This window comes from Salarias fasciatus, chromosome 23 (genome assembly GCF_902148845.1).
Source record: "Salarias fasciatus chromosome 23, fSalaFa1.1, whole genome shotgun sequence".
Taxonomy (NCBI): Eukaryota; Metazoa; Chordata; class Actinopteri; order Blenniiformes; family Blenniidae; genus Salarias; species Salarias fasciatus.
Window position 1 is genome coordinate 13,159,789 of NC_043766.1, and position 24,923 is coordinate 13,184,711.

Here is a 24,923-nt window from a genome sequence, read left to right on the forward strand (position 1 = left end):
TTCGTTTACACCGATTTATTACACATGTGACCGAATACAAAATACAGCTGAACTATGTTGTTTATTACAGACCATCATCTGTCCTTGAGCTAGTTAAATTGTAGTCGAGAACAGATTTAAAAATACACAAAAATAAGGGTTCAGTATACTTGTAAGAAGAACAGAGTTCGATAAAAAATAATCCTCCGCCAAAAAATCTAAAACAACCTTACAAAACATTACAAAGTACACATAAAAATTATTCTTCCCCAAAGCACTTTAAGGCAAATTACTGTGACAGGCACAAGTTACAAAAAGCCTTAAATAACTCTGACAATTCTCATCGCTACAACAAAATCATCCAAAGAGGGGAAAGAGGAGGAGGGATAGGGGGAAAAAAAACCCAACCCCGCACTGATTTCAACACAAAGCTCAAGTCCATCAAATCATATTAGTTCTCATAAATAGAAAGTGTACTTTTGACAGTTCAATAGCTTACTGAGGAGCATGAGCACCACAGTAATAACTGAATTTGAAACACTGAACAACTGAGATCGGAAACAAATTTATCACACACACCAGTCTAATCGATTACACATCAAAGAATATCCCTGTGATACAATGTGACCAACCCAACACAGCGTAAGAGGAGAGAAACAGATTAGGAGAAAGCCAAAGGCCACAGAGTACGCACTTTTAACATTAAAGATATCATAGATATAATTTATTATAGGTAAAGTCCTCAATTAATGCACGGTATTCTTCCATCAAACAGAAGTTAAGACTTAACTAACAGGGTGATATCAAACTACCTTCCCCTACAAAACAAAACATTGCAGTTCATTGGAAAATATCCTGCAATACATTCCCATGAGGTTTAATAATAATATTTCCCAATATTTTGAAAGTGGCAATCATATGTATATCTTGCAGTATATTTCAAGTAATATATTTTATTTTGTAACCGGTTAAGTCCAGAAGCGTGTGCCACCTCAGTTATCAACAAAATCCTTTTTTTGTAGCAGGGTTTTGGTTTACAGGTGCAAAGTGTGCTCTCTTTACCTTCCTTACATGAAATGTGCCACCGAGGGACCAATCATAGATCTGTCTCTGATCACGCTGGACATGGTTCAATTCTGTTAATGGTGAAAGAGACCAAGCACAAGATTCAACCACTGGAGGAGCATGGAGGAACTATGTACACAGAAAGAAATAAAGCGGGACACAAAACAGGACAGTGGCTACATTTTGTCTTTTCATACTGGCCTCATGTCATCCGAGTCAAATGAAGCACAGCATAGAAATCTATTGAGGTAAACAAACCCACATCTGACATGGCTAAGGTAACAGATTTACCTGCTTTCCTGACTATTTCATGAGGTCCTAATGTCTGACACGCAGAGCAAAGACTATAGCTAGGCTGGTGGGAACGAGTGAGGGGAAGGTCCTTTGGGTCTGTAGGTCGTATTTTCTTCTTGTTTTACTTTCTAGTTTTGTGTTTGCAACAAGCTGCAGCAAAGGCAATAAGGAAAACACACCTACACCGAATCAACGTTAAAGGTGCTTTGAATTTTTGAGGTTTGGAGACGGTACATTCATCCTGCGGTAGAGGCACGGCTGAGGGACAGATAGACATCTGTAAGTGGTGGTTTTAAAGTTAGCGATCTAAGGCACTCAAAAGACACTATGGCACAACTAATTAAATTGAGAAAGGAAACTGAGATAAAGAAGATTTACAAGAACAGCACACACCATCATTCAAAGGTTACACATCCAACAAAAAGGTACTGCACAAAGTCATTCACAGTTGCAACAAAAACAGAAAGACAATCAGACTGGTGTTACATCCATGTGAGTAACGAAAATAAAAAATGAAAATGCAGATGTTTGAACTTTCTTGGAGAAAGTCCATCATCCCTATGAATACTAATGAGGGGAGGACTGATGTTGCTACACTCATCTCTATGTACATTGCACACATAAACTGCAGAAAGACACTCAGGCCGAGAGCGGTTACGTCCCAGATAAGCCCCTCAAACTACCTTCTCGGGGACCGACGCGGCTCTCAGACAGCTCTGATTCTGGCCTGGGTCAGACTGAACTCACATCTACTGCAGAGGGTGGCTCATTTCAATCCTCTCTCTCTTTACAGCAGGTTCAGTCGGTCCTCTGGATGTGTCGCCGTCGCTGCCCAGGTCACTCATCTCATCAGAGAAAGAGGCATCTAGAAGCACACAGACAGGTTCTCGGTGATCATTCCATTTACTAAACACAATTTACTGTGTTTTTGAGGGGAAAAAACGGAGAGAAAAATATGCAACTAATTTACAGCTGCAGGTCAAAACAGCCAGACAATGCATTTAAAAAAGATGCCTTGACATTGTTTTATATCTTTTTCATTTATATGAGTTGAGAGACTAAGATATACACATTAGTTATTTTAGGGCCAAATTAAATTCAGTCTGCAAAACAGGCTGTTTCATTTTTCATTAACGCTTAGTTGGGGTCAAACATGTTTGGGACAAAATGTTTACATGTGGTGCTCTGACGGCTGTCTCCATTGTAAAGCAGACCAAAAGGTTTATGTTTTGATGACATCTAAGCATTGATGAGCAGATCACAGATACACCCACAGTCACTGAAGGCTTACCTTTTTCCATAAGTGACGGCATCATTGAACTCAGGTCACTAAACTGTAAGACAAGGCAAACTCATTTGTAAAGAAGGTTTCAGCCACAAGTGCTTCATATCAAGAAACACGAATGGCAACAAATGCAAAAGAATTAACTTTATTAGTCAATAATAAAACTAAGACAGGTTAGAAAAAGTATCATTGAAAAAATTAAGCTTAATAAAATTATTTGCATTACAAGAGTCAAAGATATGGTGAATTACAGAATCAATAGTTAAACTAATAGATGTGAGAAACAACCAAAAAGGTTTCCAACTTTATTTTACAAAATCTGCCTCATAAATGCAGCTTTAGAGAGGTCTGTCAGAACATAACAGAAGATCTGAAGTTTATTAACCATTTAGTTTTCAAAGCCTGAAAGTGATATTGTTTGTCTTCCATAGAGAGGAGTGATTTCTCTCACCTCTCCCATGACCGCAATAGGAGTCTCCCCAGTGGCCTGCGCCACACGGTGTTCCACCAGGTAGAACATGTACTCATCATAAAGAAGGCGAATCAGGTGGAAGGAGCCAAAACTGGCAGCGCTGCGCAGGGTCAGATCTCTGATCACCATTGAACTACAGGAGAAAGATGCATAAACAAAATGTGTCATGAAGCTATCATCTAAAAAGCATTTTAACAACAGAGTGGGGTATGTCTACACACTTTAGCATTTCCTCTGTCATACCTGTAGAAGGACCATTTTAGCAGGAACTGGCGTGCAGCTTTAGGGAAGCTGGGGCTACCCTGGTGAGGCTTTAGCACCTGAGAGACCACATTATCCAGCCAGGTGGCCCACTGGTCCAAAGAGCTCTGCTGCTGCAGAGTGACCTTAAAGTCCTGCTCCAGACGCTGAACCACGCTCTCATCGCACTGACACACCCAGGAAGCCTGCTCCTGTTGGACAAAACATACGCATCTCATTACATTCAGCAAGAAACAATGACAGACAGACACATCTTTGACACAAGGTGCATCTTGTGCTGCACAAACATGGAGTTTTCACTTTAAATGAGCTGGGAACTGGCAGCAAACTTTACCTGGACATTGGCAAAGTCCACCCTGTTGAGGTCGGAGAGCATCTGGTTGATCTGTGAGGTGTTCTGGAGGACGGCGCGTGCTGCCTGGGCCAGGTGGTTCAGACTGGTGTAACGTCGCAAAGTCTGTGCAAATGCACTGACCACCGCCACCTTCATGTGTGGCGGTTAAAAAAAAAAAAAAAAAAAAGAGGAGGAGGGAAGAGTATAAGAACTTGACAAGTTTTCAAAATTTGCTCTGACTAATGATGTAAATTTGATGTTATTTAATTTAATAGAGTTATTTCAGTATTTCAGCCTGTCATTTCTAAAGACAGGCTGTGGCTGAAACTCTCTGTAGCATACAGATGAAATCACCAACTTTTTATTTGCAAAGACAGATCGCACAGTCGTAATACAAGATTTTCAGTAGTTAATATTAAATGCTGAGCATCAAAATTAATTACACATATACACATTCGAAGAAATTACACATATATAGGCGTGGGCACAGACAGATTTACACCCATACTTTCTTGCTAGCCACTGCATCACCATGCCAACCATATGAATCGTCCGAGGACACAGGGGGACAGTTTTTGCTGTTACCTTTGTGCGGACAATCTCTTGAGGAAAGTTGGTCATGGCATTTGTCAGCCAGCCCTCCAGACTCTTGGCGAAGTTACGGATGGCCTGAGTGAGTGTGCCTGAAGAAACAGAACAGCTTGGATTACAAAGTAACAAAGAAAGGTCTCTATTCTGCAGAAGTTACTGTCGGTTAAAAAAATTACAACAAAAACATTCAAATCTACTGAATGTCATGTTGAAGGGTAATTTTTTTTAAGGATTTAGAATTTGATAACTGTATGCCATAAGGAAACCCTGCCACTCGAACTCCAGTCTTGGAAAGTAACATATTTCCATAGAAAAAGTAGATGTTTTCACTCACAAGTTTCAAAAAACAATATATATTTATATGAAGACAGTATAAAGCATAATGAAGAGGCTAGTGCATATGCCAGACCTGAAACTTTTATTTCACTGACTTTTTTAGGCACACATACTCATTGGACTTTTACCAGTTTCATTAATACATTCATTAATATTCTGTTGTGTGAAAGTGACTATCTTTTGTGACTTTTCTGTTGGTAAAAACAGTCAGCTACATTCTGAGAAATTTCTTCTGACATATTCTGAGAAATATCAATAAAACCAGTTAATAGGTTTGCCACAGATTCCTAAAATGTTTTTAAACTCACAAATCCTAAATATAAAAACAGAGCAGTACTGACTGGGAACAGGACGCAGCACATCAGGAATGAGGATCTCCACCAGGGCCTGGTACAGGATGTGGTCACAGCTCCTCATCCATAGTCTGATGGGTTCATATTTACAGAGAGCCAGCAGCTTCTCTCTGGGAATCAAACCTTCCAGATCATCATCACTGCAAACAGAAAAACACCCTTTAATACAGTGTAAATATTGCCACGGCATAAATAAAACATTGTGGTAAAGTCAAGTGAAAAGAGCTTAGTTCATCACTTCACACATTTAATCTTCAAACATGACTGCACAGGTTAGTGAATGCTTGCCTCCTCTTGTCTGTGTGGTCTGACCTGTTGGAGATGGTTGTATTTCCATCACTAGATGGCGGTGTTGAATACCAAAACGTCTGCCAGAGTTTCTCAATATAGTGGAACTGGAGGTTCATCACCACATCCAGAGTTGCCTGCAGGAGAGAAGCCAGAGCGAGAGGAAGAGAGGAAGGGAAGAGGGGGAGGAGGGGGCAAACATACAGAGCTGAGCCATGGCAACCAGACACACAACAAAGTTTCGGCAGGCAGGCAGCCTCTCGCTCACTCTGGGCCCTCCTGGTTATACAATGAGCCAGCTTAAACACAGCTCCCTGCACATTAATCATCAGGAGAATCTTAAAAGACCACATTTAGACTTCAGCTGCAGGTTTCTTTTTATTTGTTTATTTCACTGTTTTTTTAGTCTTCAGTGCATTCGAACTTATTTGTTTCAAGGATTGTGCAAGCATCTGCCTACTTTTAGTGATCTGAACCATGTGACTTCCTCCTTCCTGTTAAAATGCATGAGCCTCTTTGAAAGCAGAGTTTACTGCACACAAATGAACAGTCCACGAACACAAAGGAAGCCGAGACAAGCAGTTGATCCAAAATGATAGTTTGTTTCTAAAGACAGTTTGAAAAACCTGGATCTGGTCTAACAGAAGTGGATTGCAAACTCAAGCATTACAAAAGTGTTTTTGTGTCTATTACTCTATTACTCCAGAGGAAAATTAGATCCATCTAAAACCAAGAGTCAATTTCTCAGTTTTTCTTTTTAAAGAGCATATATCGCCACATGGGGATCTGCAGCAAACGATTCACACCGTGCCCAGAGATTCTCCCCTTTCTCTATCTGGCAGGACGAGCGCTTACCACTGGATCTTGTTACACACAGCAGTGTCGGCTTCAATCACATGATATGTTTTTGCTTCCTCTCCAGCTATCACCATGGCAACCATGTTTACAGTTGCCCCCAGCAACAGGTCAATAACAGAACTCCAAAACAAAAAGGAGAATTCCCCATTCCCGCTCAACAAGAGCATTTTGCCTCCACTGTTTTTTCTGCCACACAGGAAAAACGGCATGCCTCTTTGAAAGAAGAAGTGTTGACATGCAAAGTCGCAGACAGACAGCCTGCAGCAAAGCTTCAAGATTTGAACCCCCGTGTTTGTGCATGCACAAAATAATGTGGCTCACAGAGTGAAATTAGTAACAAAAACATTTTATTGAAAAGTTAAGTATTTTATGGATGGATATCAATTCATTGGCCCAGCTGAAGCTTGACTGGCTGTTATAAAAACAAACAAACATTTGTGGAATGTGGGAAACCAAAAAAAATAAAAAATAAAAAAAATTACAATTAGGCATAGTGAGTGTAAAAATCACTGTCTGATATAAAACTCAAAAGCACTGTTTTTCATGACACATCAGAATGCTTCAGCAAAGAGCAGATTACGAAGTGAAAACCATCTATTTCAGCATCCTTTCATCACTCATCTTTACAGTATTTAGGCCAAAGAACTTGAATTTTGAATGTGTATTATCTACCTGACTGCAACATCTCACATTAATCAGAGATGATCAGGAGGGTTACTAATAATGAAGTCATCTCTCCTTCATGCAGACAACTAAGCTGCCTTTTGCAATTTGACCTTTGAGATAATCTCAACTATTGTCTGTAACATATTGCCCATTTGTGACTCAAAGTACATAACCACATGGTCATGTCATATTGAAGGCTTCAAAAAAAAGGAATTAAAAAAAAAGTCATAGGGCTTTGGGATTTCTGCAGAACATTTCGACATAGAGAGGGCAAGTTCCAGATTTGATTAATACTCTCAGAACCCAATGGTGCCACATGTGTGGTGAGGAAACAGCAAAGTAAAGCTGAACTGTATATTTCACTACGGTACACAAAAATAAATACATTTATAACAAGCACAAGTTACTAACATTTTAATATGTATTTTTATTTCATTGAGGTTTTAAAAGACAGGATGCTCTCCATCAGACTTTTATATGTTAACATAAAATTTTGACTTCAACATTTAGCTTCAACAGGCACATAGGCACACATGCAGTCCTGGTTTGCAGGGTCAGCACTTTGGTCTTGCTGACTTTTTTTCCCTCATCAACTGTTTATGCAATGTGAGTACATGTTGAAAAATGTAGAAGATATTCAGGAGATCAGAATCTCCTTTCTCCAACTTTCTTTCAGTTACTATGACATAAATAAATACCTGCCCGGCAGTGGATACTCATCTTTTTACAGCACACTCAAAAAGGGAACCTTTCACAGCATTAAAGGTGAAGTTGAAGCTGTTTTACCCTCATTCCAACTTGTTGCCTTTATTTGTGTCATAACTTTAAATGCTTTTAGTAAAAAAAAAATCTTGGCTCATGTTTTAACACATTTCAGCAGGATCACACAAAATGGGAGGAACCTGAGATGCATGAACATTAAACACATAGAGGCAATGAGAGCTGTGAGGGTGACAGAAATGCACAGGCAGACAAAGACAGGAGCCCATGTGCCCATCCACAGACAAGGCTACACAAAGGCCCAAGGGGAGGCCACCACAAAGACACCAAGATGTCCACCCAGTGCGCTCAAAGGTTAATTGGCATGTCTTGAAAGCTGCACAGAGATGAAAAGACGGCTGGAACAAAGGGAGTGTGGTGAGACTGGACAAGGGGAGGGCAGGGATAATATGATAAAGCCAGAGCTTTGCTGCTTTAATCACAGTCCCTCTCCTGCATGTAAAACCCCATGTTCTAATGTTCAGTATAATTTGTGGTTTCCTCATTGCCAGTGTTTAATCTCTTTCTGTGTACCCCAATTTATTGTCCTGATAACAAAATACATTTCTCCACAACATGTTCTTCCTACATTAGCCTAGACACAGTTCAGACAAAACTTTACTTAGTTCAGGAACAGGGCATCTGTAAACTGCTGTAGCTATGTTTCAGATTGAAAAAACAAATAAGTCCCCAAAAAACAATATGTCAACCTGATAAATAATGCCAAAGAAGAAGACTCCGTTCTTGAATAAATCTGCCATTCAGCTCCATTTGTGGTTTTTCTTTCATATTCTAAAAAATTCTGACCAGGTGAGATTTTACCAAACATACGCTAATTTTTACTACTCATGTTTGATTTGTATCCTGTGAATTTTAAAATTTCTTGTTTGCTGAGCATGTTTTTGATATGATAAGAAACACAGAAGTACATGGTCATTGTACAGCAAGAATCAGACCACTGTCATCATTTTTACCACCCCAAAATATATTTTCTTCCATTTTTTTTTATGTTGTCCAATCTGTTTTTTGATGGTATGAATATCAGATTTTTTTAAGTGTTGGAAACAAGACCATTGAACTTTACAGACTGTTTGGTGTTGTTTTTTTGCAATCAAGAATAAGGCATTTTTACGCTTTTTTTTTTTTTTTGACATACAGTGAACATTGGCATAACTGCATCAGCTGCATGCATGTTTTTAAACCTTCAGCTATGTGTTAACCATTTTCTAGCAAGTGATGAGCTCTGTGGGAGTTTTGAATACGTGGAACAACAAGAAGGAAGAGCTCAGCCTTCAGATATTGGTCATATCCCTTTTTTAAAATGAACAAGTTCTCTGGTGCAATAACTCACCTCACAGTGGTCTCTATAGAGTGTCTGCAACTTCTTGATATCATTCAAGTTGATGCGCTCAGGCAGAGGCTGGGTGCCCAAGTCAGGGGTAGGAAATGGAGGCAAAGTGTGAGCCGTATCTGCATTGAGAAACAAAAAAAAAACAAAAAACAGGTGGTACTTATTTTGAACACAGCTCAAAAAGTGTTCCGAGCAGAAATTAATACTAAGCGAACAGTTTTAAGCATATGTGCTGATTATATGGTTTATGGTGCAGAAACATTTAAGAAACGTGATCTTTCATTGTACCGGTCTGACATTTATTATACTTATCTTTATGTAAATGCATAAATTATGCCTCAAATTCATTTAATTGAATTAAAAAATGGGTGCTAAGAATCATGAAACACGGGACATGATAGAAAATTGTCCTTTGTGCCAATAGATAGAATTCACATGAAATCGGCCTTGGTGTTGAGAGTGATGTGGGAACTGAGTCTCAGTTATGGGAAGGAACATGTAAATCTCTCAATAACTTACCTATGTACTGCTGGTGGTGTTGACTTTGAGCAGCCACAGACTGCTCTGGAGTGCTGTTACAGTGCTGAGAGCTTCCACACAGGTTGTCAGACATGCTATCCACCTTCTGCAGAGGCTTGAACCTACAAAGTATTAGGAAAGTCTTTATGGATACACAACTAAAGAAACATTCATCAAACAAGAAGAAAACCTGAAAATATTCAAAATTTGTCAAAATTATCATAAAGAAAATTATGAAACAGGCCTTTGAATGACCTTGTTTTCAAATACTCAGGATTAATCTTTATAACTCCAAAGTGTGAAAGATCTGAAGGTAGCAATGTTAAAAAAAAATTGAGAAAATGTGCTAGCGATTGCTGTCACAGAGTGATAATAGATAGTAAATCTGGTTTACACATGAGAATGCCTAAAGCAGTCAATGATTAAATAATGAGCAACATAATAAACCTAAACTATTAAAATGCAGTTGCATCTTGTGACAACTGTAAACAAATTGAAGAGAAAAGAAAATCCAAAAGAGTAGGAGAGGTAAAAATGACAGGCAGTACAAAAGTGCTGACCTCTGTTTCTGGTGGACAGGCTGCTGTCTCATGGCCATGTACTGGGTGTCCTCCTGCAGCCGGTTGAGTGGCGAGTCTGGCTTCACCCGGATGCCATAGTAATGATACTTAGAGTTGCCTCTGGTAGACAGTGAGAGAAAAGCCAGAAACCAGTGAAGAGAAGCTTTCCCATCAGTGTAATCACTATCATTATCCTCTTCCATCAGCTAGTCTCCAATGCATATAAGCATCATCATACTTGTCACATCTATAATGGTTACGCGATTACTGTTATCAGCATGAGCAGCATCCGCAACGGCCCCTTCCTCTTTCTACCTGGTGCCCAGTCGGCGAGTCCTCAGGCCCATGAAGACCGAGCGGATGAGCTTGCCAAAGGACGCTGCGTTGACCGGATCCAGTTTCTGTTCCTGACAGTGCCGTAAGTAATGGTTATACAAGGAACATCGGGGCAGGCTCACTCCTTCTGCTGTCTCATAGTTGTCCAACAGCCACTGCAGCTGAATACACATAAAAGAAGAAGAAACGAATATTCAGTTTGCAAACCCCCAGTGGACAGACTTCGCTGTGTGGTCACCTGGCCAGCGATGGAATTCACATTATCACACTTAACATAAAATACACACTGCAAATGGAAACCACAAATCACCTACTTTAGGATGGTAAACATCAGAAAAACATTTGCACTCCATGGCTATGTTTCAGTATTTGTTACTAAAGCATATGGGCCAAACATCTGAAGCTCTCCTTTTAACTATCGGATAAATGTCCAAATCAGTATTGTGGAAGGAGGTTACACTGCTGTTAGTAACCACAGTTTCAAAGAATTTGTTTTTAATTCGCAAGCTCTGCATCAAATAATACTTTATACAAATGTAAATATTTTCAGATGACATGATGTGAAGGATTCAGCTTAAAAGTGTCACTCAGTAGGACACTGAAATCAATTCCAAACAAAGTGACAGCCACCTATCAGGACCAAAAATTCCAAAGTGATCAATTTTATACCAAATGAGTGCAAGTGTCAAGCATGATAGCAATAAAAAAAGGAAGCTTAAGTAAATGCAGAGTTACACACACAGACACACACAGACACACACACACACACACACGAGTGGTAGCCTGTACACATTCAAGCCAAGGGCAAAAACTTAGACAAATATGCGTGTCAGTGAGACAGTGCAAAATAGGTAAGCTTGCAGTAGATAATGTGTGTCCAACTGAGGAGAAAACAGCAGAACACACTGCACTACAACTTCAGCCACAGCTTTTCTTGTTCCCCCTTTGTTTTCGCTCATTCTTCTCAAACAAATTTCCTGGTTGACTTACATGGCTGTTGAGCAGGCTGCTTTTGTGACTTGCAATTCCTTCAGACTTTTGGAGGTTTTCAATCGCCATTTCAAGCTAAAGAAAGAAGCATGCCAAAAAGGAAATAAAGAGTGGATACAGAAGGGGCAGGAGGCAAAACAGTGAGATAGAAAAAAAGAAGAGGACAGATATAAGCAGGGGTATATGACCAAAAAAAAAAAAAAAAAAAAAACACAAAAAAGATGAAGGAAATAAGACTGTTAGCGAGCAGCCAGATTTTTGCATTTCCATTAAAACCAGTCAGTGTTGCAGCCAAAACCATTATTGACTGACAAAAGCATGCAAATCAAGGAACTCATAGGGTTAAGCTGCTCAGTGAAGGCTCACGTCAGACACTCTAATGTATGCAAATAGGAACCACAAACAGGGGCACAGGTCACCTTCAGATTAGGGACAATAGGTCAACAACCACCCCACCAGTCCATTTAGCCAAAAATAAACTTTAAAATGAAAACCTAAAAGCAGGTAGAGTAACATGTATTTTTGATATTTACATGAATGCCATGGTTGTAAATACACTTACATATTTTCCTATCATTGAACAACAAAGACATTATGGAGTCCAACTGGCATTCAAAGGGAATGACAAAACCAGGGACATTCTGTTGAACTGTAGAAGCAAATCAAGTCAGAAAAAGAAAAGATATGTGGTATTGCAGCCAAACTGGAGACAGAAGAAAAGCAAAAAGAAGCAGGCAGCGTTCCAAGCCTTAAGAAGGTTCCCGAGGGCTCTTGGCCAAATGGTAATGAGCCCCAGGGGTTGCTTTGTTTCGTAGGGTGCTCAAGTGCCTGTGAAACCCTCTGAAACAAGGCAGAGCTGAATCATTTAAGCCAGTGCCCTGATTCTACAGGCTGACTGCCCTGCACCACTCTATTCTGTGGGTGTTACTACAGAGCGAGGAGACCCCAACTCAGGTTGCAGGTCCCTGGGAACCTTGTAAATCAGTCAGGATTTAAGTTCAGTTAGTGATGATGGTTTCTACAAACCTTCCTACTTGGACAAACAACTCCAAATACATTCAGTAATGTTGAAGAACAGATATTTAGAGTCACTCTGTCTTGATGTGTGCAAACCCCTTGATTTATGTTGTTTTTCGGCGTTCCTGTTAATCCTGTCATATCGAATGTGCAACAGAGTACCTCAGGAACAGTTGCTCACCATAGCTGAGGAAGAGCGTGAGGAGTGGGATATGTGGTTGCGGCTTCCCTCCATACTTCCGCCGTGGATCAGATAGGTACTGCCACTGGAGATAATGTGACTGCTGCCCACATCCATGGCGATGCCAACCATGCCATGAGGGGGCACACCGCCACTGGCAGAGGAAACTACCGTAGTGACATGAGCTCCACCAGCCTGAGAGTCAAAATAAGTTCCTCCACTGCTCTGCCCGTATAACTGAGCCTCGGGGTTGTAGGAGTAGGCTGTTCGGCTGGAGAAAGAGCAATGTAATTAGCATACAATCTACAAGAAAGTAAACTGAAAAATTTTAACTTATCAAGATACTCATGAAATTGTTAGTTCTGTCAAGGTTGAAGTCTAATTCCAGCTCCTTAAAAACAACTGAAGAACTTGGACTAATAACTGTGGTTTTAAATCATGCATACAGGTAAAAATTGACACTCAAAATCAGCTGCTTGAAATCAGTGAAAATTACATAATGTATTTAATAAATCATGATTATTGTTGTAGTGCAGCCTTTAATAGAAAAAAAAGAAATGTAAATTCTTAAATATCATAATGCAATATCAAGTCCCATATGATGATACTGCACAGTTTCAGCACATCATTCTATATTTATCCTCCAAGCACATTTTCAATGTGGTGTTTTTGTGATTTAGATTTATAATCTTGGACATAAGCACAGTACTGCTGTTACAGTAAACAATCACGTTGACAGCAACAACAACAGAACTGATTTCACCAAAATACTGTTTTGTAGCAATGTCATGACAGATGCACCTTGGGGAAAAAATCTCTTTGGTTCAACTAAGCTTAAATTGTACTTTGATTTAAGCCTTATAAAAGCAGTTTTATGTGACACAGTTGAAATGATGAGAAAGTGCTCTGGGAAATCTTTTTGGAATCTTGGGAAGTTGTCATTTTGTTTTTCTATCACCACCAATCCATGCATAATTCAAGATGACTGCATTTGAAGAGTCACCAAACAGTGTGTGAATGGCAGAGCCTGACTAGCTGAGAAAGCAAAGATGGCCCTTAGTGTCTTTGTTAAGAGTGGAAAACTTCAGTGGCGATAAACACTTTAATTAATGTCAAATTTTACATGCTGCAATATAATGACTGCTTACATGGTTCCATTGGGGTAAACAGTCTCTCCACCTTCTCCTACATACTGGACCTGGGACGGGTAGACATGCTGTACCTGCTGCACCTACATTGGGTCAACAGGACAATAAAACTGGTGCACAGTGGTCACAGGTCAGAGATTGAGAAGTCATGCTCTGAAAGTCAAGCTTCAATATTAATTTTACAGAGACAACACAGATAAACATATCTTCATAATTTTGCAGGCAGCATCACACCTCCTGTGCACCAACATGCATTTCAGTGACAAACATGAAAAAAAGTGCCCTCTGCTCAGGTAATTCACAACATTCTGTTGAAAGAAGCCATTTATATTAACATATTTATCTCAGACTGATAGCCTGAGGAAAAGTAAATCTTCATACAAATTATGTTACAGTTTATGTAAAAATTAAGAAATTTTAAATGGTCATAAGGAGATATTAGAAGAAAGCAAATTGGAAGAATACCATGGACAAAACAGACAGTAAACAAGAGTACAGCTGTGTCAGCCCTCAACACCACACAGAATCTGTGCAAGGGCTTGGTTCAAGCCTAAAAGAACATCACTGAGCTTTACGAAAAGAAAATATTATACACCAGCACCAATAATCACTTCTTTCTGCACACCTCATCACAAAAGAAGCAGCAGAAATTCAAGAAAAGTATTCTTCCCCCATCATTCACACCTAAAAATAATTGTTTGGATATCAAGCCTCTAGGACTAAAGGCCACAGCAGAATGTTTTAAGTTTTTAAACCCATGTTATTCATGTATACATGCAGTGGGCCAGGCTCAGCCAGAAAAACAAAGTTTAGCGCATGCAAGAGGAGCAGAACAAGCAGGAAAAATGTTTCATATCTGGAAAAAATTGGCATCCATGTTTGTGGTCATTTGCCAGGGATTATTATCATAAACCTGGTTTGGTAATTGTTTGACTTGCTTACAGTCATCAGTTGAGGACCAAATCAGGACCGAACAGGCTGTGCATGCAATTTGTCCTTGTAAATCAGCTCATATAAATGTTTTTTTTTGTGCTGAAGTAATTGTCTACAGTTGATGAATTTACTTTATTTTTATAAAAAGAGTTGAAGTTGTGGGGTGTACTGAAGAGTGCTGTACCAGTATGTACAGTACTGTGTACCTGCTGAGGGACCTGTTGGACCCTGGGTACTGAAAGCTGCTGTACTTGTCCTCCCTTCTGAGCTGAGCCTGTGGCTTGAACCAACACCCTCTGTGTGGATACAAGACATAACTCAAATTACATAGGTATGTATGTACAATTGTAAACGAACACACTATCGCAGACAGTCTAATATGAAATACAATTTGATCAAGCTTGGAGTGATAATGTAATGTCTGATGAATGATCAACACTGATAGTGAAACATAAAGGAAATTATTACCTGATTTCAAAAATGTAACAAACAAAACATGCAATAAAACACTGCTCAAATCAATATATTGGTCTGTTAAAAAATATGCTATGGCAAAATGTAGAGGAACTTCACGTCAAAAGCCTTCTGTAACTCACAAACTGGAAACCCATTTTGAAAACATACTTTCAGGTGTAATTTCATACAATGATATAAAAAAATTAATAAAATAACTTCCTATAAAACCAAAGATATGGATGTACACAGGATGGTACATGTAAACCATTAAAGATTTAGCCTGTTGTTGCAGTAGTAGCAGGGTAAAGACATTATCCTACCTGCTGGGAGGCCGGGACAGGCTGTACCACAGGAGCCTGGGCCGATGATGACGTCCGCAGCGCTGCCACGCTGGTTGTAGAGTCTGACCCTCCCTCGGAGTTCTGCATGCTAGTAGGTGTGAAGAAAGGGAAAGGGTAAAGAAAGAACACACTTAATACGTGTTTACACTTCCAAATGAAAATATATTCTAAAGACAATAATGGAAGTTTGGAAGTGTACAAATTCAAATAGGTATGCCAAATGAATGCATTTTAACCTTACACCTTGCAGTTCTCGTGGAACTCTGCTAATAGAACAGAGCTAAGTAGAAAGTTACAGTAAAGGAGTTAAAGTTACTGACTGCAGTGACCAACTTCCTGAGTTCCAAACTCAGTCTGTTTTCCATTGGGTGACAATGTGCACAGCATAGCAAGGGAGAGCTAAAAATGGAGTGTCACAAAGGCTCTCTTTTTTTAAGAAAGACAGAGAGGGAAAGAGCAACAGCAAGGCAGAGACAAGAGAAGAATGGAACTGCAAGGGGGAGTAAGCAGATAAAAAAACAACAACTTCCCCACTCCCAAAAAAAAAAAAAAAAAAGCAAAAAAGATGAAAATGGCAATGGGGTTCCAGCCCCAGCCAGGGTCCTGATGATATCCAGCATTTGTTTCGAAAGAGAGTTGATCTCTAAGGGCTCCAATAATCCAGCTGATATGAGGAAATTCCTCAATGCTTTGTAAACGTTTGTTGGTTGCTATGGTGAGGAATCCATGACGACCACCCCCAACTCACTCACCCACCCTCCATGTTCACTCCTCTATTTCCCCCCTTTTATAAAGCTCTTGCACAGGAACTTTTGAGTGCGACCACAAAGAGAAGAGGGGGAGGAGGATTACAATGCAGGAGGGAGAGATATGGCACAGTTGGGGGTGGGTTAAATTGATGAGTAGTCTTTAGGTTAAGGGACAAATCATGGAGCAGCAGGAAAAGTCACTACGTAAATGACAGAGCGGTGTTCACAAATAGTATTACAGCAGAAAGCCACAAGATGCAACCTACCCTCGACATGCTAGCATTAGACATAACACACAACATGCGCAATAATCTTACTTAACTTATTGGTAATATCCTGACTAACAGAACTTGACCTGCAATAATTAGTGCACCGGTTTATTTGAAAGAAACAGACACACACAAATCTGGGCCTTCTCAACCCTATTCTAAACTTTTTAACAGCTCACAGCTGAAAATGCATAGCTTAAAAGTGATGAAACATAAACAGTAAATCTGTCAATTGGTCAAGAAAAGGAAACAAGTATGAGTGAGGTGCAACTGAGGACACCGTGGTGGTGGGAAGACAGATGAAATCAACCAACCAAAATTTGTTGCACTCAAACAAATTGGTGTCACATATCTTGTTGAATATTTTCAAAATTGAGGCCATAGAATGAACAGCACAAACCATTAAAATGTTTCCAGTAAAAAACAGGGGTCAGCATGGTTAATCTGTCACGGACATTAAATCCTTCCTATTCCTACCTGAGAATTGAAAACCTGGAAGAGGTTCAATGTTCCATTCAATTGGAGTTGCTTGCTAAATTATGACACAGTAAAGAACAGCATTTTTGATTGTATGAACAGTTAAAAAGATTGTTCAAGAAGGGTCCCCTTTCACATGGTTAGCATGCCGTGTGCTTATGCCATTTCATTATGTGTGTGAACAGTGCTTTTTTTTCCTTGACTACAGAAACATTTTTTTAATAAAAACCGATCAACTCTATATTGTGAGCTGACAAAACCAACCATCCCAGTTGCAAAATTCATCTTCCTTCCAGATGAAAAGCTATACATATTTGGGTGAGCCACCACTAACTTTTTTTGAGCCACAGACAAAGATGGTCTGACAAAAAGAAGATGCTCTGCCAACATCACTCATAAAGTGACTGGATTGACTATGTTGAAACTGCTGTTGTTTTAATTTTCAAACACAGATATGGTTGTAAGCACCATCATGAAGCTTGCTTAAGCATAGATTTGAGTCTGACATATTTCCCAGCACACTGCACAATTAACACTTGCATGTAGGGGCTTTATTATTCCAGTAAATTGTTTTTCACACCTCTTTCTTGCATGTCATTACGTATGAAAAGTTTATTATCAGAGTAATGTCAACAAGGAGCGAACCATTTAAAACCTGCTGCAAAGTCAGAGCAGCTTCCTAAACCCTGGTATTTGTACGGGAAGTGTGAGTTGAGTTATAAATAAACTTGTAAAAATCACGTAGTTTTACTTTAGAGTTGTCATTTTCACCAGAGGAAGTGACAAAAAGCAAGGAGCTTCTTTATGATACAAGAAAGTGGGTGGTACTATACGGTACTGAGGGATCAAAAAACAGAGCACTGACCTCCATGTTTTCATCCTTTAAAGCACTAGCTTCAATAGGCATGGTGGTTTGGCAAGTGTGTCAAATCACTGAGTTGAGGAGAAAAAGAAAAAGTGGCTTAGAAGAGTCTGTCTGTTTAGTGTTCATGGAAGGTTAAAAGCCACACAAATTCCCCACCAGCAACTCTGAAAGGCACAAAGGTAGAACACAGCAGGAGGCACAGCAGACTGCAGCAAAACCACTACCGAGGATGGGCTGCTGTTTAGGGCCAAACCTTCATGCTTCTAACCTAAAGACAACTTCACACACAAGTGTCTTTTCATGTCAGGTCTGTAAGTCTGGTTTTATACAAGGAAATCCCAGATGAGCACTTAACACTATTAAAGCAACAGTACCTCCTTCAAGAAATACCTGAGTTTTTAAAGCTGTACAAAAACAACAAAAGGCACATTTTTAACAAACTCAAAGCTTCATAAACTGTTGGCAATACGTCAGTCTATAATGTTTCCAGGGCAGACAAAATTGAAGCATCTATCACTGACAGATCAAACTTAAACAGAGCTCAATCAGAGAAAAACATATACAGATGTTCAATTAAAGCAGGAGCCCACAGTCTTGGCTCATGTTTGCACTGGCCCACATTGTTTGCAGAGCAACAACGGTTGCTAGTGGCAACACCGTCCACTCCCGTTTCCAGGAGCTTGTTGCTATGCAACCAACAGAATACTTCCCAAACCAAACAATGCCATCCCCCACCTGATCCCGCTGTCTCACGCTAAGTAGAAACTTACAACAATAAATACTATGTAAGCTATTAATTTCAGACACCAGGGAACATAGAGGCAGATTTACTCCTGGGCTGCAGTCATAGAAAAATGCAAAGACTGTATGAGAAGTTTGTGTCTACTTGGTGGTGAGGAGAGCAAGGAATGTTTAAGTCATCAGAAAGACAACAGTATATTTCTTTTACACTCATGGCACTGGAATTCAGCACTTTCAAAACCAAGCTGAGTCTTTCCTGAAGTTTCATGAGTAGAAGTAAGAGTGAACAGCTGGACTACAGCTTTGCTTTTATCCAACATAGTGAAAAGGAAAATAATTTTAAAAAATCTAAACGTGCACATATTGCTTTAAAAGGGACACATATGAGAGACAATTGCAGCTCAGAGTGTAAACATATTTCTAATACATCTACTATAGGACAGCAACAGGTTTTGGATAGATGTTAGATATAATCCCCAATTTCAGTAAACATGTTGTACATTATTATTTCAAACAAATTTATCATTATTATTATTATTATTATTTTGTTATTTAGGAAAAAATCACAACACTTTCCTTTGATTTCATTGAGAGAAGCTATAAGATCACACACTACATGCACTGACACAAAGAGCAAATTAAGATATGATAAGAGATTTCCACAACAGAGGCTGTTCTTCAAGCCTGTCTCATTAATTCATGGCTAATCCAATCAAAGCAGCTCTTGGGGTCTGCAGATGGCAGAGTTTTAGAGGGGTGGGGAGTGTGGGGTGGAAAAAGGGAGGCACTGACCACTGTCTGTGATATAAGCCCACTCCTCCCCTCACCAGCTCACCTCCCCACCTCTGGCCATCAGCTCAACCTGTCCACTCTGTCACCATGTGCACTGCAGGTCTGACAGCCACAGAGAGAAAGATCAAACTGTTGCCATGGAGATCGTGTGTTCGTCAATGCTTTAGAATAGGAACTTCCTCCCCCAACACCCTGTCTTTTTTAACCTTTTACAGATTTCCACTGCCCTCCACCTTACACCTCAAGCAGCTTTTCTCTGTGCTATTTATCATCTAAAGATAAAGACTGGGCACCTGTAACTGCAAATTTTCAACATTTCAAATGAAAAAAATACATGGGCATGGGAAAGAAATGGGGAGAGGAGGAAGAATGTGGAACTTTCACAACTGTGAATTCTCTCCCTCTCACTCTTTTTCTCCTGCTCTCTCAAGTTACCTGGCCGCTTAAGGACAAACTGTGTAATGCTGCCAGTTACAGTTAGTATTATTACATAATATTAGTTTTGCTTCCACAGCTGAAGGACTCAGATAACACTTACTCCTGCTAGGACTGCATTAGCCTTTGATATTTATATGAAAGAAGAAATATAAGACATAAAGTATTACATTTGGATAAACACAAGGCCAAAAATATTGAGGCCATGCTGCTCTTCCTCCAAAAATCTTTATAACATAATATCAAACCTAGAAGTCAATGTCTTTGAGACTAATTAAGACTGAGTATTTAGGTTTTTGCTTCAGTCTCAATTGAACCTGCATTCTAGTCTGCAGCTATATAACAAAAATCAATACAGGCACACAACACTCTCTACATTATTAAATTCTACTTCCAGCTGCTCTCTTAAATAAGCGTTTCCAGCCCGTGGACATGTGAATTTTATTTCCCAAGAAACATGTTCTGCAAAGATGACCTCAGCAGCACAGGCATCCTACCTCCATCAGACAAGCATTGTGATAAGGTAGATAAGTCTTTTATACAGAGATAACAGAATGAGAATACTGTAAGTACAGTATGCGTCCACGTGCACTATCTGACATGAAGAATGAGTCATCAGGTAGTTTTTCCAAATCACTGAGAAAGCAAAGTATCTTTTACTCATGCAGTGAATATCGCACCAGGTTGTTTTAATATTTGAAGCAGGATTCCAATTTATCTATTTGAAAGCAGACAAATACGTACATATAAATATTTCACTGGGGATAAGGCAATGTCAACTGCATCTTTGGTCAAAGGTGAATGTTGGATGATGCATAATGAGCTATTAGAACAAATTCAACCAGAAATGTCTTTCCAAAGAAGACAGTATAGAGAGTGTGGGTTTTAAATGTGCTTTCCTGAATAAAGAGGGTGAATTGTGCACAGTATGATGCTTCAAAGATTAAACAACAGTTTCATTAAATTTCACTGATTAAGCAAACCATGTCAAACACGGTTTCCAGAGAAATTATAAATGATTTGAGAATTACATAGTCATTTGTATTAAGACAGCAATTACAGACCATATAGAAAAACAGTGGTGAAGCAGACACAGTATCAGATCAGGTTTTTTTTCCTTTTAGATCAGACAACATGCATATTATTAATTCCTATATGGATATGCATCCTATAAAATTAGTAATCAACAATGAGAATAAAATAATAACAGTTAATTACATCTGACATCCTTAGTGATTGAACCAAAGTAAACATAATCATAAGTGCTCTTGAAACCAATTTTGCTTAAAACTACTAGTTTTCTAAATATAATTCAAATCTCACTGCAACCAAAGAAAGAGTTTTAACTTTTGTGATTACTTTGTAGCAAGATTATGCTGATTTCTTTTAGTTAAATAAACATCACTTAACAAATGCACCTAAAACTTCACAAAAGAAAGAAAAAGTGAGAGGAGGAATGGGGGTTTGCTACTATGCCCGCCTGAAAGGAAGGTGGGGGGATCAGTCATTGTAATGCAAATGTCACTGCCTTGTCTGCTGTTTGTGGCAGGAAATTTAATTACCAGTTGTGTAGCTACGATACAAACAGGTGGAATGTTAAGAATGCTGCTGATGACACACACAGACAGTGGAGAAGAACAGAAAAACATTTCATCTTACAACGAGTTTCAACTTGTTGCCAACAGACATGGGCCAACCAGGGGCAGGATTTCTCAGCATATGACAAGTTTGTTTCTTTGTATCCTAGCAGCGTAAGTCTACAATGATTTCCAAAATCTTTATTGCTGGAAGACTTCATACAAGAGTCCCTAGAACACTTAAACAATTTTCCTTTCAACAAATTCTTATAAACCAGTTCAAGCACATCACTTGAAACGAAAAGCCCTTAACAAATAAATGAATTGTGAAGATTATGAAGCTGAAACATTTCATGTGTACAAATGGTACTATTAATTTCCACTTAACAAGCCCCACAAGGCATTCTCTCTCTGTTATTCTGTTTTGCTCCGTGATTTTGTGACATGCTTCTGACTGGAGTTATGAGATTACCCATTAAAACTGTACAAAAAACAGATACTGATACATGTGAAAAAAATGGAAACATTCATTTATCACAGCAAGAGGTAAATTCACTGTATATGAATACAATAACTTGTGAACAGCAGCAGCTAAACAGTTGGCAATGAGCAGGTCTATATCTGTAACTGGCTATGGGATTGAGAACTTCTCCCTGGGGCAGCAGTGGGCCTCATCAAGATAAGCTAAATACAGCGTGCGCGCACACACAGACACACACAGACACACACAGACACACACAGACACACACACACACACACACACACACACACACACATTCACACACACACACACACACACACACACACACACACACACACACAACACAGGACATGTGACTGAAAGCTGTGTCGGGTCACCCTCTGCCCGAGTTTACTGTAGCTATCCTATTGATAGCTGGACTGTACGTACAACACACACAGGTCTATTAAAGTGTCAAAATGCTACACAGTTAACAGTGGAAACAACTATGCAAAAATATTACACTGTCAAAGAGGAGTCTCATGAAAAGAGAGATACTCTGAAAAGGACCAAAAACGTTTTGTAGATCATGTGTCAGTAACGGAAAAAAAAATAAATGGAAATAATTATTTTCTGCATTCTTTTTACAATTATTCTTGTACTTTACAGTATAATAACAAAAAAAAAACAGAAACCACTCTAAAGAAAGAACACTCTGTGTTCCAATTTTATTTAACTTGTTCAAATAAGTTACTTAAAACTTTTTTTCAGACCTGTATCCTAAAGCTCAATGCACACCAAAGTGACAGAGTAGATGAAAATAACCTGATTAAAAACACTGAATTTTAAAAGAATAGCATTTTAGCCCCTGGCCCAATCCAACCCTTTTCTTTCCATGACTTGGGTGTATTTGTATATCAAGTTGCCATGTAAACATAACAGTGTCATGCTCAAATTGGGAGGTGGGGTAGGCGGGGGTTACATACAATTTTAGCGCAGTCATCTCTTTATTTTCTTTGTAGCTGCAGAGAGATGTCTGACCAATCAAAGTTAGATTTATTTCTCTGCCACTTATTACTCACAGTGTTAAGTTAATGCATGTTCGATTCTTCTTGCAAGCATTTTCAAAAAAATAACAGAAAGGACATTTCCAACAGTGCATTTGAACAATTGTGATGAAAACCACATATAAAATCTACATTTTGATCGTTTCATATCAAAGTTAATAGAGATTTGTCTTCATCAACATTACAACTGTTTTATCATTCCACTATTTCTAAATTCCAACATTCTGTATATTCAGACTATTTTTTTCTTGATTGAAATTATCTGTCATTTTCAGTTACAGAAACAGTCATGTTGTAAAGATTGGTTATGATTCTATAATGATAAACAATACAAACACTGTAGCCTCTGACAGCTATCTTGGAAAAGATTGTTCATTTTTGTAACTCAGGGGAGAAAGAAATGCATACCAAGTGGTAGAAAACCAGGCACATGCACTATGCAAAACCATTGATAAAAGTTCCCATCGACCACAATTTTGACCCTCATAGTGCTAAAATCCCACAGAGGTCAAACTGCAACATTAATGAGACAACAAACCGGCGTTGCTTAAAGTAACTAGATAATAAGCGAACTGTTTCTTAAGCTTATTGCGGGTGTAAACTGTGAAACTTCGAAAAAAGGCAAACGTAAATGGCATGCTGAGAAATGAGTCCTGTATATCACTCTGATTCAAATAAACAGCAAGACTATGTACTGTGGCACGGGTAGTTTTGAAGCACAAATAAAATCGGAGTTTTTACACTCGAATATAGCGGTATAATGGAATCCTCATAGCACCACCTAGCTGTAACATATCATGTTATTCAACAAACTTTGTAAGGCATCGACACTTCGCTATGTGGCATTATGTATAATCACTAATCATTTTGATCGCAGTTTAAAGGGAGACACCAAAATACCGGTGGACGTCTGCCACAGTGCGACTTTCATGTCTTACAGCCTTCTGGACACAAGCACAAGTGAAGAAAAACCATTAAATACGTCCCTGATATCAAAGTGATGAGTTTTCGCCTGTTTGCAGTAGACACTGGTTGCAGCTCGACCACCAGGACCAACGTTGCTCAAGGCTAGTTCTGGCTGTACATGCCCACCTGTCTGAGAAAGACGCTCCAGCACACAAGTTACCACGAACAACACCGAGCTGCTGCTAACAAGACGACAAACGGTCAAACTCACAAGTGAACTCGCCCCCATGGCTGCAGTGGTCCAAATTAGCCTTTAGCTGAAGCTGAGACTCGCAGCCAAACTGTCCATCCAGCTGGGACTGAGCTGAAAGTGCGTTCACGTCTCCACTGTCTCTCTCTCTCACACACACACACAGAGACAACGTAGCAACAAGTGTGAAGTGATGTTGGATCAGTTCGGAGTAGCAGTGACGCTGTGTGAAGTGAAAGAGCTCCCAGGCGGACATTAGATGCTAAAATCTCTCACCAGCAGAAGCTGATCGTCAGTTACTGAAATTGAGAAGTAACAAAACCTAACTTGGGACAGAAGCCTCAAGGAAGGAAAAGTTATGTTGGTAAATCGACTTTGCTAGCAAAGCTTCCGTCCTGAGGAGCATGTCCCTCTAAATTCAGATAAAGCTTGTTTCTAGATTCTATCAACATATAATCACCTTTGCCTTGAGGAAAAGTTCTGCTCTCTTTCCCCTCTCTCCCTCTCGTTCGGTGACTTCCAGATGCTGCTGCTGCTGCTGTTGCTGAGTGTTGCTCCCGTTGGTAAGTAACTGTCTCCACGGCTACAGTCACTATAGCGCGACGGGGTCTCGAGGCAACTGTTGCTACCCTTGAACGCCGACGTCACGGCCCTCACTATATCCGGGAGGGGCCAAAGGCACGAGCGGTCCGCCCAGTTCAACTGGGCTGCACCGTCAAGCTGAACCGCTAGGAGGTGGTCTTAAAGGATGTATGGATGTATAGGCCTGCAGGTGTAGCTAAAACATGCAAATAAAACGTATTCAGTTTACATTAAGACGGCAACTCTGAGAGTTGTAGCAAGCTGCAGAGCACTCACTCATCATTGTAACATTGTAGCAGAGTGGAGTACCCTTCATTGACTACACGTTGTTTTTCACAATGGCAGACTTTTATTCATAAAGCCATCTTAGGCCTACTCCC

The 24,923-nt window shown here is 39.5% G+C and overlaps 1 protein-coding gene across 9 annotated transcripts; it reads right to left on the bottom strand.

The window, feature by feature from the left end:
- Positions 1–4: 4 nt before the first annotated feature.
- On the bottom strand, positions 5–24,363 carry rfx2 (regulatory factor X, 2 (influences HLA class II expression)). 9 transcript variants are annotated; one of them, XM_030082690.1, is made up of 19 exons: positions 17,734–17,762; positions 15,353–15,461; positions 14,783–14,872; positions 13,644–13,726; positions 12,496–12,766; positions 11,298–11,372; positions 10,287–10,468; positions 9,972–10,091; positions 9,412–9,533; positions 8,893–9,011; positions 5,259–5,395; positions 4,959–5,110; positions 4,276–4,373; positions 3,691–3,840; positions 3,339–3,547; positions 3,075–3,228; positions 2,630–2,672; positions 2,086–2,203; positions 5–1,115 (listed from the first exon to the last, which is right to left on the bottom strand). In XM_030082690.1, the coding sequence occupies exons 1-18, from the start codon at positions 17,745–17,747 to the stop codon at positions 2,088–2,090; spliced, it is 2,244 nt and encodes a 747-aa protein (XP_029938550.1). In that variant the 5' UTR covers positions 17,748–17,762; the 3' UTR covers positions 5–1,115; positions 2,086–2,087. The 9 variants fall into 9 exon arrangements, with proteins under 9 accessions (XP_029938550.1, XP_029938552.1, XP_029938551.1 ...); XM_030082692.1 differs by lacking the exons at positions 5–1,115; positions 17,734–17,762 and adding an exon at positions 24,238–24,363 and having other exon boundaries at positions 1,759–2,203; XM_030082691.1 differs by lacking the exons at positions 5–1,115; positions 17,734–17,762 and adding an exon at positions 23,983–24,174 and having other exon boundaries at positions 1,759–2,203.
- Between the last annotated feature and the right edge of the window lie 560 nt (positions 24,364–24,923).

Excerpts from the sequence above, each read along its gene's own strand:
- rfx2 (XM_030082690.1), bottom strand. Across the intron at positions 14,873-15,352 it reads CTGTCCCGGCCTCCCAGCAG|AGGGTGTTGGTTCAAGCCAC; the intron begins GTAGGATAATGT and ends GTATCCACACAG. Across the intron at positions 10,092-10,286 it reads ACTCGCCGACTGGGCACCAG|AGGCAACTCTAAGTATCATT; the intron begins GTAGAAAGAGGA and ends ACTGTCTACCAG.